This window comes from Myotis yumanensis, unplaced genomic scaffold, assembly GCF_028538775.1.
Source record: "Myotis yumanensis isolate MYYU_CA2020_CCGP unplaced genomic scaffold, mMyoYum1.0.hap1 SCAF_3, whole genome shotgun sequence".
Classification (NCBI taxonomy): Eukaryota; Metazoa; Chordata; class Mammalia; order Chiroptera; family Vespertilionidae; genus Myotis; species Myotis yumanensis.
The window spans coordinates 29,450,796-29,463,919 of NW_027223754.1; the positions used below are offsets into that span (position 1 = coordinate 29,450,796).

General features: G+C 45.9%; 1 protein-coding gene across 4 annotated transcripts in view; it reads right to left on the minus strand.

The window, feature by feature from the left end:
• The window catches only part of ATP11A (ATPase phospholipid transporting 11A), a 145,594-nt gene that overhangs the window by 34,725 nt on the left and 97,745 nt on the right, over positions 1-13,124 (minus strand). For all 4 annotated transcript variants that reach the window (XM_070408575.1, XM_070408574.1, XM_070408576.1 and 1 more), the window contains exons 9-16: positions 12,153-12,217; positions 11,412-11,493; positions 10,009-10,159; positions 8,385-8,582; positions 6,620-6,793; positions 5,219-5,382; positions 3,403-3,474; positions 1,976-2,049 (exon numbers count right to left, since the gene is read on the minus strand). In XM_070408575.1, the coding sequence (XP_070264676.1) occupies positions 1,976-2,049; positions 3,403-3,474; positions 5,219-5,382; positions 6,620-6,793; positions 8,385-8,582; positions 10,009-10,159; positions 11,412-11,493; positions 12,153-12,217 (980 nt within the window). The remainder of the gene's footprint in view (positions 1-1,975; positions 2,050-3,402; positions 3,475-5,218; positions 5,383-6,619; positions 6,794-8,384; positions 8,583-10,008; positions 10,160-11,411; positions 11,494-12,152; positions 12,218-13,124) is intronic.

The window sequence follows — 13,124 nt, forward strand, 5'->3', positions numbered from 1 at the left end:
CCTGAATTGTTTCAAACATCATGATGTGTCTGCTTCCCATGTCCTGTTGATCCTACTGGTAAAACTTCTGTTTCCATGTGTATGGGCAGTGTTCATATTATAAACTATTTTATGTCCCATGATATTTAGGGCAAGCCTCGCTGGTGGAGCCCACGCTTATCCACGTAGGATAAGCTGGTTCAGAGGGGAGGGAAGCATGTGGATAAGAGCTTTGGCCCGGCTGGCACAGCTCCGTGGTTGAGCATCGACCTATGAACCAGGAGGTCATCGTTAGATTCCCAATTGCACATGCCCGGGTTGCAGGCTTGATTCCTAGCAGGAAGCGTGCAGGAGGCAGCTGGTCAATGATTCTCATCATTGATGTTTCTCTCTCTCTCTCCCTCTTCCTCTCTGAAATCAATAAAAACATATTTTAAAAAAAAGAGAGAGAGAGAGAGCTCCAGCTCTAGGACAGCCAGCCCAGCTCCCAGGACAGCTGGGGCACTGCCACCAGGCTCAGCATCCAGCACATGGAGCTCCACTCTGTGAAAAATATCGCACAGGGCAAAGACAGGCCTTCGGCAACCTCCATGGTCTTAGAGGAGAAAACAAGGTATTGCTGGTTCTATCAGAAGATAGTCAGAATGGCTCTGTTTAATGAAAGGTACTTTGTTTATTTACTCCCCGTTGAAATGAAATTCTCTCCACATGAGTGTTAGATAAGCACTGACATAAAATTCCCCAGCATGCCCTCAGGTCACTATTTTAGGCTGAGTCTGTTTAGTTGTAGGGTAGTGGCTGCATTTAGTTGCTCACCAGGCAACTTTCCAAAGAGATAAACATAGCCTGGTACTGCCTAGTTTTAAGAAATCAAATAGAACAAGATCCCACATCTCTTGATAAAATGCGTCTTTAGGGTGCATTCGTAAATTGAACTTAGCAGTATGTATTGAGCAGTCACTGGTAGTGCTGTGGTGGATATACTGCTGAGAAAAGCATCGGTTCTGCATTTAGGATGCTTGCAGTCTAGCCAGGTCAGAAGACAAGCAGCTCATCTGACTGAGGCAACCAGGACAGGCTTCCTACCAGGTGGCTGTTGAGCTGTCCTTGGAACAGTTCAAACGAGCAAGAGGGCTTCTAAGTGTAAAAGTCCCCACCAGGTAGAGAACTTCAGGTAGAAAACTCCCCACCAGGTGGAGGGCCTCCCGCTGAAACAGTCCATGCTGCGCACATTCTGATGTTGCTAGGAAGGCAGCTCAGGGCTTCCATGAAAAAACCCTGGGAAGGTGTGGCGGCCTGATACCGAACAGGAACCACCAGGCCCCGCCAGGACAGTGAGCGCTCGAGGGCCTTAAGAAGACCGACATCGCCCTAGCCGGTTTGGCTCAGTGGATAGAGCGTCGGCCTGCAGACTCAAGGGTCCCAGGTTCGATTCCGGTCAAGGGCATGTACCTTGGTTGCGGGCACATCCCCAGTAGGGAATGTGCAGGAGGCAGCTGATCGACGTTTCTCTCTCATCGATGTTTCTAACTCTCTATCCCTCTCCCTTCCTCTCTGTAAAAAATCAATAAAATATATTTTTAAAAAAAAAAAAAAAAAAAAAAAAAGACCGACATGGTGGCAGGATGATAGAAAGGCAGAGACTGCAGATGGAGACCTTGGAAAGCAGGAGCTGTGTGAGAGGACTGAAAGGAAGGGGGAGGAAGAGACACTGGGGAGATAGGCTCTGCAGGCCTTGTAGTCAGCCTAAGGTGCCTGGGAGATAAACAGGAACAGGAGGAGCTGAGAAGTGATGTCACCTGCAGTGGGTGTGAGAGGCTGTGCAACCTGCAGGGGGTGTGTGGAGCTGTGCGACCTATAGTTGTTTCATCTATGTGTTGTTTTTTTTTAAAAAAGAGAACAGTTAAATCTTTAAAGCTCCTGACGAATGTGAGCATCAGAATAAAACACAAGCACAAAGTATAATTTAAGACAACAAAGAAAAATAAATTTCTACCTGTATCAGATTTTACAATTACACTCATTCTCCTTCTTACTGAGTCAAAACTCAAAATTTCCAGCAATTCAAACCTGAAAAATAGATGAAAATTTGTCTTTAGTACCCATCTGGCTCTGTATGTCATAAAATCTGGGTATTTATCAGCCTTTCCACAGAGGAATGTCTGGAGCAGTCTCTCCCCACCACGCCCAGGGCTTTGAAAAGGTCACCTCCATCCATGCCCCACCCCACCTGTGCCTGGAGGGCACCGCTGATAGCAGCTCTCTGGGGTTGGGAGGGGAGGGAGAATCTGGAGGTAGGGCAGTTTCTTCCAGACACATGGGAATGTCTGGATTCATGTGACTGGTGATCTGTTCCACGCTGCTGCCACTAGTGCTCTTCGGGGACAGAGGGCGGCTGAGGCCAGGCTCTCATCTCACCACTAGGATCCTGGTCTTGGACATCTGCCTCCCACCCCCAGCCTGCATTACAAGTGCTCATGGAGTTTGTGCATCAAAAAAACTATCTATCTTATGTGCTGATTCACCTTCCTAAATTCTGTTGAACACAGATCCACAGGTTGTATTAGAGCTCTTGATCCCTGAGAATAAACCAGTGTCCTTTAAATTCATAAAAGTCATCAGAAGACTCATGATTTCTGTCTGGAGTTTGAAGCTTTGAAAACAGCTGAGCCACCGCTGACATTACCTCTGAAAACTCCTTAGGGTCTAGAGACTCCAGCCAGTGGCTCAGAAGTGACTGTGAAACTTCTGTGCTGTCAATCCCCGCTCACAAGCTGAGGAAGGGGTTCAGAACTGGCCTCCCCAAGAGGTGCCACTTTGGCAGGTGGGTGGATTACTTTGAACTGAAGACAATTGAGACCTTGCAGGCTCATGAGAAACTTCTACCTCTCCCTTAAATAATTTAAATTAGGGGCCTTGCCCATAATAAGAGCGATCACCAGCCCTGACCAGGTGGCTCAGTCGGTTGGAGTGTTGTACCATACACCAAAAGGTTGTGGGTTTGAATTTGAGTCAGGGCATATACAGGTGCAGACAGGAGGCAACCAATCGATGTTTTTCTCACACACTGATCTCCCCGCCCCCCCTCTCTAAATCAATGAAAACAAAACAAGGATTTTAAAAAATAAGAGCTATCACCAGAAATAACATTTTTTTATCTATCTCTATGGCAAGGTAAACATCTAGTTACTGAATACCTGCTCTTCTTATCATCCTGTGAATGAACTCCCCTCTGAAGCCCCAAGGCAGGGGTGGGGAACCTTTTTTCTGCCAAGGTTATCCATAACCTCATTCTCCAGCCATACAACATTATCAGCTTAAAAATTAGCCTGCTGTCTTTGGTCAAACATTTAATTTACTCACGCCTAGTGCCTTGTAAAACAATTCTGTATTACATCACAATATAATGTACAATATTCTTACCTTTCGATGTAATTATCCCTATTTAATATCTCCATGTGGTTATCCTTTAGCCGTAGGTATGTAAAACCAAGTCTGTAGAGGAGAAGGCAAACCCAGTGGTTAATTTGAAATTTTGATATTCCTCTCTCAATAAAATATTTGTTTTACATTCTGGTAAAGCTTTCTTTTCGAAAAAGAGATACTCCTGGTAAAACAGAGGAAGTAAACTGAATTATAAACTTAGGAAATTATAATATTGAACTTACCATCTCACAAAAATTCTCCAAGGACCAAATCAATTTCTGACTTACCCTCCTAAGCACCACAGGGGTGAGGCCCATTCTTACTGGTCGGTATTAACAGGTTTCAGAGAGACAGCAGGGGTGTGGACTGGTCCCTGGCTATACTGACCTGGTTTTACTCACTGATCAGTGGGGTTGTTCCATAGAGGTTACACGTCAGAATCAGAAGAACCCTGAGAAACTGTCATTGTCCAGACCAGCTCTCACTTCACGGATGAGGACACTAGCTCTAGAGCAGGCTGCCAGGCAGCAACGTCTGCAGAGCCCTTACTCTAACACCCTCCTCCTCCACCGCACACACGTGGAGCCATGGGCTGTTAGGCCACCTGCCGGGAGTGGGGGCAGGAAGAGGGCGTGGCTTCTGGATTCCAGGACCTGACAGCGTGGCAGGTGAAAGGTATCAACCTACTGACATAATGGTAGGCAGGCACCATGGGACCTCGGGGCCCCATCCCGGCAGGAGCTGGGGGGCCGGGGGCAGCTGAAGGAAAGGCTTCTTGGAAGGTGAGTCTAGAATGACAGGCAGGAGCAGCCTGTCCTCACTTCTGATATCAATGACTGAATGTGGCTTAATTTCTGAACACACATTTTCCAAGAAGAGAGAAATCTGGCTTTGAGAAGTCTCCTATATGTACGTGTGGATTTATGCACTTAATAACTGACATGATTTACATACTTATGTTACTATTCAAACTGCATGGGAAACATACATTAGATTAGTCAACAATAAAAACACTCTTCTAATTAGAGGAGAGGTGTTCAACACCCACTTATCAATGGCAGCAAAGAGGGAAAATCAGTACCATTTGTGTTAAATTTGAATTGTAAGCTGTGATCATTAGAAGAACATTTCCCTTGACTTGAAATTATGCCACATATCTGGAATATTTAAAGTACTTTTTCAAGTGTTTTGCTTAAACGCTGTATGTCATGAGGCAGCAAACACTCCCAATAAAAAGATACTGACGGAGGGTGCAAGAAGCACACAGACTTAATATGATAGGATACAATTTAGGGAAGCCAACGGTAAAGAAAACCCCAGCACCCCAGCTTAATCCCTCTTCATGTTGTGTGACTTTGGGAAAAAGTTACTTGACATCTCTGGGCATCAATTCTTTAGGATGGATGAGGAAGACTTTTCATGAGGGTGTCTAAGGTTGCTTGCATCATCAAAAGCTTGTGATTATTTGGAAAGGCCTCTAACCTTCTTACTGAAGAAGTGAAGAGGAAAAACTACCCATGTAAGACAGTGACAAACACTGGCAGCTGGGACCAAGCTGCTTCTCACGCTGATGGCAGGTTGTGGAGGTCAAGGGGACACTGAGGCGCCGGGGAGAATCTGCCCGTTGCAGATGACAAAGGCAGTACCTGCTCAGCTCACCCATCAGTAGGCCCCCCAGGCACAGGGGCCTGACTCAAGACAGGTCCAATGTGAGTCCAGGAGGAGTACATTGTTGGGGTGGAAAAGAACTCCTGGACCAGCTCAGCCCACCCCTCACAGCTGAGACCAGACTCGCGTGCAGCCAGAGACGTACCTCTGGACTCCCTCCACTAAGGCCACCTCATCGGGCGAGGACGATATGTACACACAGGATTTCCCTGAGTCTGGTGACTTCCTGGGCCCGTCCACGTCATCGTCATCCTTCACCTGGACGGTGTGGCACAGGCAGAGGGCCCGGAAAAACAGCTCTTCTCGCTCCTATAGAAATGCAGGACAGAAACGCACACATCTATGGCATATCGGCTTAAAGGAGGAGGAAACCAAACAGAAGACAATAAACAATAAAGCAGGACATGCAACTCTTAAGGGTTAGGGAGTATTAGTTTTGCCTCCGGTAGTCAGAAGGTGGAGTGTAACTGTGGCTTTTGTTATTCTTGAGCACTTCCACGGTAGCTACAATCAAGACCAATGGGCTATGAAGACGGAAAGGAAATGAATGTAGTGAGAGGAGGTGACTGGTTCAAGGTCACAAGAGGAGAACATGGCTGGGCGGAGCCTTGGGCCATTGGAGGCTGCCATGCAGGGCCTCCAGGAGCCTGGGTTCCGTGGGGACTCCAGGAAGCTTTCTCAGGGGTTCTGGGATGCCACAGTGGCTAAGGGGGGCCAAGGAGGGCTAGACTTGCATCACATGTGCTAGGCAGGGGAGTCCAGCAAATGGCCAGAGGGTGCAATGCCTGTGGAGCACCTCATGAAGGCCATAGACCACCTGTCCGCTCCTCTCAGACTGGGTGAAATCACCTGAGGCATGTGTGTGTGTGGGTGGTTCGCTTGGTCACAACAGGCAGTCACAGCCCAGCCCACTAAAGCAGCCATCCTTGGTGCCCTCGGGGACACCACACAGGACTCTGCAGTCACCAAGCATTCTGGAATGGTCTCCTGGCTGACCACAGCTGAGGGTCACGGCTGCCTCCTAGAAATGCTGAGATCTGAAGCCACCGCATTTGGTGTATGTGAGTGCATGTCTCTGTGTGTGTGAGTGCATTGTATGTGTGGTCTCTACCAGTGTGCACACATATGAGGATATGTGTGTGGGGTATATCTACATGTGCACAGTCTGTAAGTACATCATATATGCATGTATGAGTATGGGGTATGGGTCTCTGTGTGCATGTCTACATGCACAGATGTGCATGTGAGCTCGAATGTATGTGCATGTGGGTTTGGGTATAAGTGTGAGCATGTGTATAGTACAAGCACATGTGGTATGCAGGTCGCTTTGCTCACAGCTGACCGTTTTCCTGCTCATCCACATTTTTAAAGCTGTTCCTAACATGATGTGACTGGCCAGATTAACTGGTGGGAAATGGTGGCATCTTACCATTCTTCTCGCTCAAGTCACTGGAAGATTCATGTCCTCCCAGACCAAAGGGGATACCAGGCTACCTTGTGAACTGAGACAATGTGACAGTGTTGGTCCAAAAGGTCAAACACCTACCCTGCCACTGACCCCCGGGGAGGAGTCGATCATGTCGATGCCGGTGGCGCCGGGGAGAACCTGCCCGTTGCAGATGACGTGCGGCACGTAGACGTGGCCCTCGATGCAGCACTCCTTGAACTCCATGTTGTTCTCGGTGAGAGTCCCAGTCTTGTCTGTGAAGATGTACTCCACCTGCGGACAAAGGCGTGGCTGGGGTGCTGGCTAGGACCCACATGCCCCTCTCCAAGGGGAGGAGGAGCGGCAGGCTGCCTCAGACCCCGGGCAGCTGTGATTCCTAACATCAGCGGTTTACCCCAAACCTGCCCCTTCACCAGGTACCTGACTTTTTTCAAAGTGAGGATCCACACTAACAATGAATATTTCACAATGTTCCCTTCTCTACAAGCCTCTCCACCCATCTCTGGAGCTCCTGTGTCATAAAGTCGTTCTTAGCCTTGCTCTGAGGCAGAATAGCTTGCTGCACTGAACACAGCTCTCTGTTTATCTTGTTACAGAAAAATATTTTTTCCTCCGTGAATTTCTCCGGAATGTACAAAATATATCATTTACTATTGCAAAGGAAATGAACCCCATGGAGGTGAAGATATTCTCATACTGAGCCACCAACTTATAATTTGCACATTGCTGACTGAGACAGTACTCCACGAGGGGTGTGGAGTGTCCCAGAGGAATGATTTGAAGGTCAAACTCATGAACAAGCAAAATATCATCTTTTAGTAACAGGTATCCTTGCCCTGAGGAGGTGAAGCAGTAGGCAGCTATCAGCGTCTAACCATCTATTTTCAGACCAATGTTTTGGGGCACAAGGGAGTGGATTTCAGCTACTAGTTGAATAGCTGTTTATAAAAAAAACTACTCAAAATTTCTTCCTGTAACAAAAATAACTTAGCATTTATCAAATGCTCTTTCATGCAACAAAAAGGCCAGGGAAAGGTTAGACTGGGGTAGTGGGAAGGCTCCCACTGAAGGCCAGAGGACCAAGGCGAGGTCAGGGGGACAGGCCTCTCCCCAGTATGGGCCTTGCCCCCCCCCCCCCATCCAGGCGTTCTCGGGTGACAATGACTCCTGCCCATGGCGGTTCCATTAGACACTGTGATGGGTGCCTCGTCTCTGTTATCTCATTCAATCCCCACTGCACTCTGGCAAGGCAGGTGCCTTCATTATGCCCATTTTACAGATTGAGAAGCTCAGTGTGCACAGTGCTCATGCCACCTGCACCAGGCCATGAAGTCATCAATGTGGAGCAGGATTTCTATGTAGGGATTTTGAACCCTGCAATACATGCAGCTATTGAAATTCCCCAGGGTCCCACTTTGCTCGTCTTTAAAATGAGGACAACAGGCTCAGTGTCAGAACTAAAGGAAATCATGGATGAGAGCCCAGTGCAATGCCTATGAAGCAGGTACTCAATACACGTTACCTCACCTTTACCCCTTCACCTTGGGTCACAGCATGAGCACCATTTAGGCTACGGATGAGCGTGTCTCATCCAGTTAATGTAATTAATTTTGCATAACTATAACTATAAAAGCACTACCAACTGTCATACAAGTTAAAAAAACACACAAACTAACAATTTTGTTGTTGTCTTTCCCTAGTACAGGTTCTATCTCTCTGTATTAATTAAAATGGAAAGTTGTCATCTGGCCATCTGGATGATTTGCCTGCGTGATAGGAATCATTTAGAATCCAGATACCTGGGAACATAAAATGGAGGGACTCAGCCCTCACAAGATTATGAGACACTTCAGAAGACACTGACCTGTCCTAACTCTTCGTTTAAATCCGAGGTGTTGACCAGAGGCCCTTCGCCCATGTCCTCGTCAAACATTTCTTCATCCCAGGTGATGAAATACGAGCCAAGGAACTTCTGCATCTCCACCGTGACGTACATGGACACGGGGATGATGTAGTTGAACAGAACCATGAAGGCCAGGAAGTCCGTGAACGCCCTGAGAAACTGAGAGAACATGGCGTGATTTCCCACATCCTCACACCAACATCACAACTATTTAAAGCTTAGGCACAAATCACCCAAGCGCAGATTTTAAGTACAAGTATTTCAAATCCAAAGATACGGCTCATTCAGGGGCTGCAGCAGCCACTGGATGACTTGCCTGTCACTTACTTTTGTGCTGCAATGGCCTCAGGCCAGCCAGGCCTCTGGGCTGAGGAGGGGGAAGGATTAAGTCACCTGTTAGATAGTCGTTTTGCCAGGAGACAGGAGGCCTCCCAGCTGAGAGCCAGTAGGAAACTTTACATTGGGAGTATCCCAAGTTTCCTTTGAGACTCTGACAAATGACCAACTGACTCTGTAATAACCCACAGATGCCAAAAACATCAGTCTGATACAAAGATTTTTCTATAGAGTCTGTTCTTATCTCTAAGCCATTTAATTTTATGGGAGGCCCAATTAAACACAGGAAAGAAGTAAGGACCCTAGTCTGGATTTGCATAAATCCTAGTCTGCACACAGTGGGCCCTGGTCTGGGATTTGTTCCAGACCTGCTCTGGACGCAGTGGGCCCACTCCTGGTTGGAGTTTACACTCGGCTCTGGCCTGCACTGAGTAGATACTGGTCTGGATTTGCACACAACTCCACTCTATACTGAGTGGACACTGGTATAGAGTTGCACATGGCTCAGGTCTGGACTCACTGGGCCCAACCAGAAAACTATACTGTTTTAAGTGGAAAAGGTTCGATCAAATTATTTTAATATACTGGTTTTGGGCAAAATACTTTTGATAAACATTTCTCATTTGAAAAATGAAAGTAATTCTTACCCTAATTTCCATATAATTGTCTCTTTTTTGTCCACAGACGTACCATAAGTAAGTACCATTTACCTCACAATCATTAATGAGCATTCACTGAGCATCCTCTAAGTATAGACCAGCCGTAGGCAAACTACGGCCGGTGGGCCGGATCCAGCCCGTTTGAAATGAATAAAACTAAAAAAAAAGACCGTACCCTTTTATGTAATGATGTTTACTTTGAATTTATATTAGTTCACACAAACACTCCATCCATGCTTTTGTTCCGGCCCTCCGGTCCAGTTTAAGAACCCACTGTGGCCCTCAGGTCAAAAAGTTTGCCCACCCCTGGTATAGACACTGTTCTGGGTTCTGGAAACACCAAAAGCATTAAGGCGCATCCATATGAATGTACTATGGGAACTAATACCTTTCCAGACTTGGATATTCAAATCCAAAGAAAGCAAAAGCAACCAGTATCTGCAGCTAGAGAGGCAACCAATGCTTTCCATATCAGTGCATGCACTTATTATAAAGATTGGATCAACCGCAACTTCATCATGTTAACACATTTCCACAGCAGCCGCCCACAGGGCATTGCTGATCACTGCAAAGGAAGTCAGTGTCCATACCAGGTTCCTCTGTCTTTCTGCTTCGGTTTTCTGATTATACCACGGCTCATCTCGGGATGGTTCGCTCTGCCACACGTACTTCAGGACAGTATTTATCAGCGCTTTGCTGATGAGAATGCAGAGGTACACTATGAGGAACACATTCATTGATCTAAAACACAAGAGGTAAGGGTTACTTAGTCAGTGCTCCCTGAAGAATTGCGAGCTGCACACCTGTGTGTCGAGATGAACGCGTTGTGACAAAACAGATCAGGAATAAATGGCACAGCAATGAGAGCCCTTAGAAGACCCCTCTCCCAATCCACTGACAGTGAAAATAACATACGCTCATTTCTGAGTCTCCTCCATGGCCACTGGCGTGTGCTTCTAGACACCACAAGGGAAACAGCTCAGTAAAGGCACGTTTTGTAAACAGGAGAGAGACTCCACACAACCGCGTTGCTGACCCAGGTCTCTGTATGTTCTAGGACTCTATCATTTAAAGAACATCCAGAAATAAATTTCTTCTACCTTTAAGCATCAACCAATGAGTTCCGAATTTAGAGCGGACCACCAAGAAGGGAGGAGAGAAGAAGGGAAGTCAACAAAGGAAGAAATGCCCTCTGCGTCAGAATAACGTTCAATCTGTAGCCAAGGTCTCGGCAGACCTCATGAAGAAGGGGTGATTTTCCAAAACCTATTTCTGAAACCTATTTGTCAGTGTGACATCTGGAAACAAAGCGTTCTTGCTTAGGAGCCAAGTCTGCATTTTGGTATTTGATGAGGCCAGAGATAGACAGGGACCCAGGATCACATTTCAAGACTGGCATTCTAAGAGGGGGCAGGAGGCACTGACAGTCTTCCCCCCAAACCTGAGAGTAGCACATATCTCTGTTAAAAAAATTGTAACCGCTCAGTGGCCCACTTCAAGTTGAGGATACACTTTAACAAGAGGCAAAGACGGAAAAAATCTGGGCCACATTTTCTTACAAATTCAACTCTCTCCTTGACGTATTTTTACAAAGATTTTATGGTTTAATAAAAAGAAGACTCTGTTCTCCCTGCTAATGCTTTGCTCAGGAAAACATGTGGTTTCAACACCCCAAATTAAAAATGACCCAACTTTGACTTTTTCAGGAAATGATGCGAGGAACTGTTGGGCAACTGCAAATGACTTCAAACTGGGACTTTGGGGTGTCCGGGGTGTCCACATGAGGGAGCCACAGGGGCTGAAGGTGTGTGACCATTCACACCCCCCCCCCAAAATAAGACAGTCGATCTAAGTAATCAGCTCCATTGTCCATCTAGACACCATGAAGGAATTGCTAATCAGGCCAAGAGAAAAGTGTTTTCATATCTACTGTGGTTTGGTCTCCTAAGTCACAGATTTTTACCCACTTCACACAATGGGGACTGAACCTTACTTTTCTACAGCGGATCGTTTCTGGGATTTTGATTGATAATTTAATGCCATCTTGGTTTCCATGCCCGTATAAATAGCAACACCTGTAAAGTAGAGAATAAATGTCAGAACAGTAACACAACCGTATTTGCCTTTACATAGTAAGTTACACACAGCTATGGTGAAATGGAATTTGGGGTAAAGGGAATTATATTTTTTATTTCACTAGGCAAGCTAGCTGTTCATAAACAGAGTCACACAATAGGGTTCTTTAGACTTAAAGAAGTACTTTTTTTAAAAAAATTTCCTGCAACAGAGAACAATCTGTATTTTTTATAAAGCTCAGATTTTAATAATTAGGGTTTTCCCACAAAAAGGTACAGCAATTTTAATTAAAAATTTATTTTAATTAAAACATAAAAAATAACCCATACAGAAATGGGAGATACTAGTAAAGAAATAAAGTCACTAAAAAAATATTGTTACAAAATATACTGTGTGGATTCTTTCATGGATTAACTTTATTTCTGAGTCAAAATCTGTAGGCACTTAATATATAAGCAATATCCTCAGATGTCACTGCTTTATGAATTGCAGGTATACATCAATACTGCTTTTCTTAGTGATGCAGAATTATTGCTGTCATCAAGTCTACAGTACTTCAAAGTACAGAACATGCTTTCATGGTACCACTATTGTATTTACTTAACATACCCTTAACTTTAGAGGCTATGATTAATAATTCACTAATTAAAATATTTACCGAAGATTTTCTCAGTGTTCTTTAGTGTGGCTCCTCTAAGAAGCACGTGTTCCGATCCTAAAGGCCTGTGAAGACAAGAATGACCAGAAACAGGGCAATGGAGAAACCACAGTGAGAGGCATGCTACAAGGTGGAAGTCAACTCACTTGCCTAACAGACTTCATTGTAAGAGGAAGTCGTTTTAAATGTAGATTTGCTTATATCCGGATGAGAAAAGTCAGCCTGGGTCCATGGAACAGTGTGTGTGACCCTTGCCTGCCGGAGGTTAAGAACAGGCTCTGCTGGAAGAATTTTGCAGAGTTCTAGCTCCACGGGCACCTGCTCTCCTGGTGCGGCACATGTCAGCAGGCTCCCAGACCTACGGAGCCAGGTCTGAACATTTTAACAACATTCCATTAGCGATCGCTTGTGGGGGTGGTGGGCTGACAAGTGGGGTCCCTGCACCAGTGCCATCAGCAGCACCGGACAACTTGCCTGAAGAGTCACCTCGACAGACTGAATCAGAAACCTGCTCCTAACAGGTATCAGGTTTCAGGACCACTGGACGGGAGGACCCCCAAATGTTCTGGAAAAGTGAAAGGGTCCTCTGAGTCATGTGGCATCAAGCCACTTCTATCACGTCCTGTGTCTATCACTCAGTGTGTCATGGAGGCATGGAACAGACTGACATACCTCGATGTGGGGTTGGGGGGAGGAGAAGAGATAAACCAAAGAACTTATATATTTATAGGCATAGCCCATGGATATGAGCAATAGGGTAGTGAAGATCTGGGGGTGGGTGGTAAGGACTAGGAAGAGAGGGGTAAAGGGGGGGGGGGATGGGATATATCTGTAATACTATCAACAATAAAAATATATTAAAAAATAAATAAATAAAGGTGAAGGCTGGGATACTCTGCGTGCCTTTATAAACACTGGCAGTCAAGGATGCCTCCCGGAGGTTCACATTCGAGCAGTTCCCCTTGTTGATGG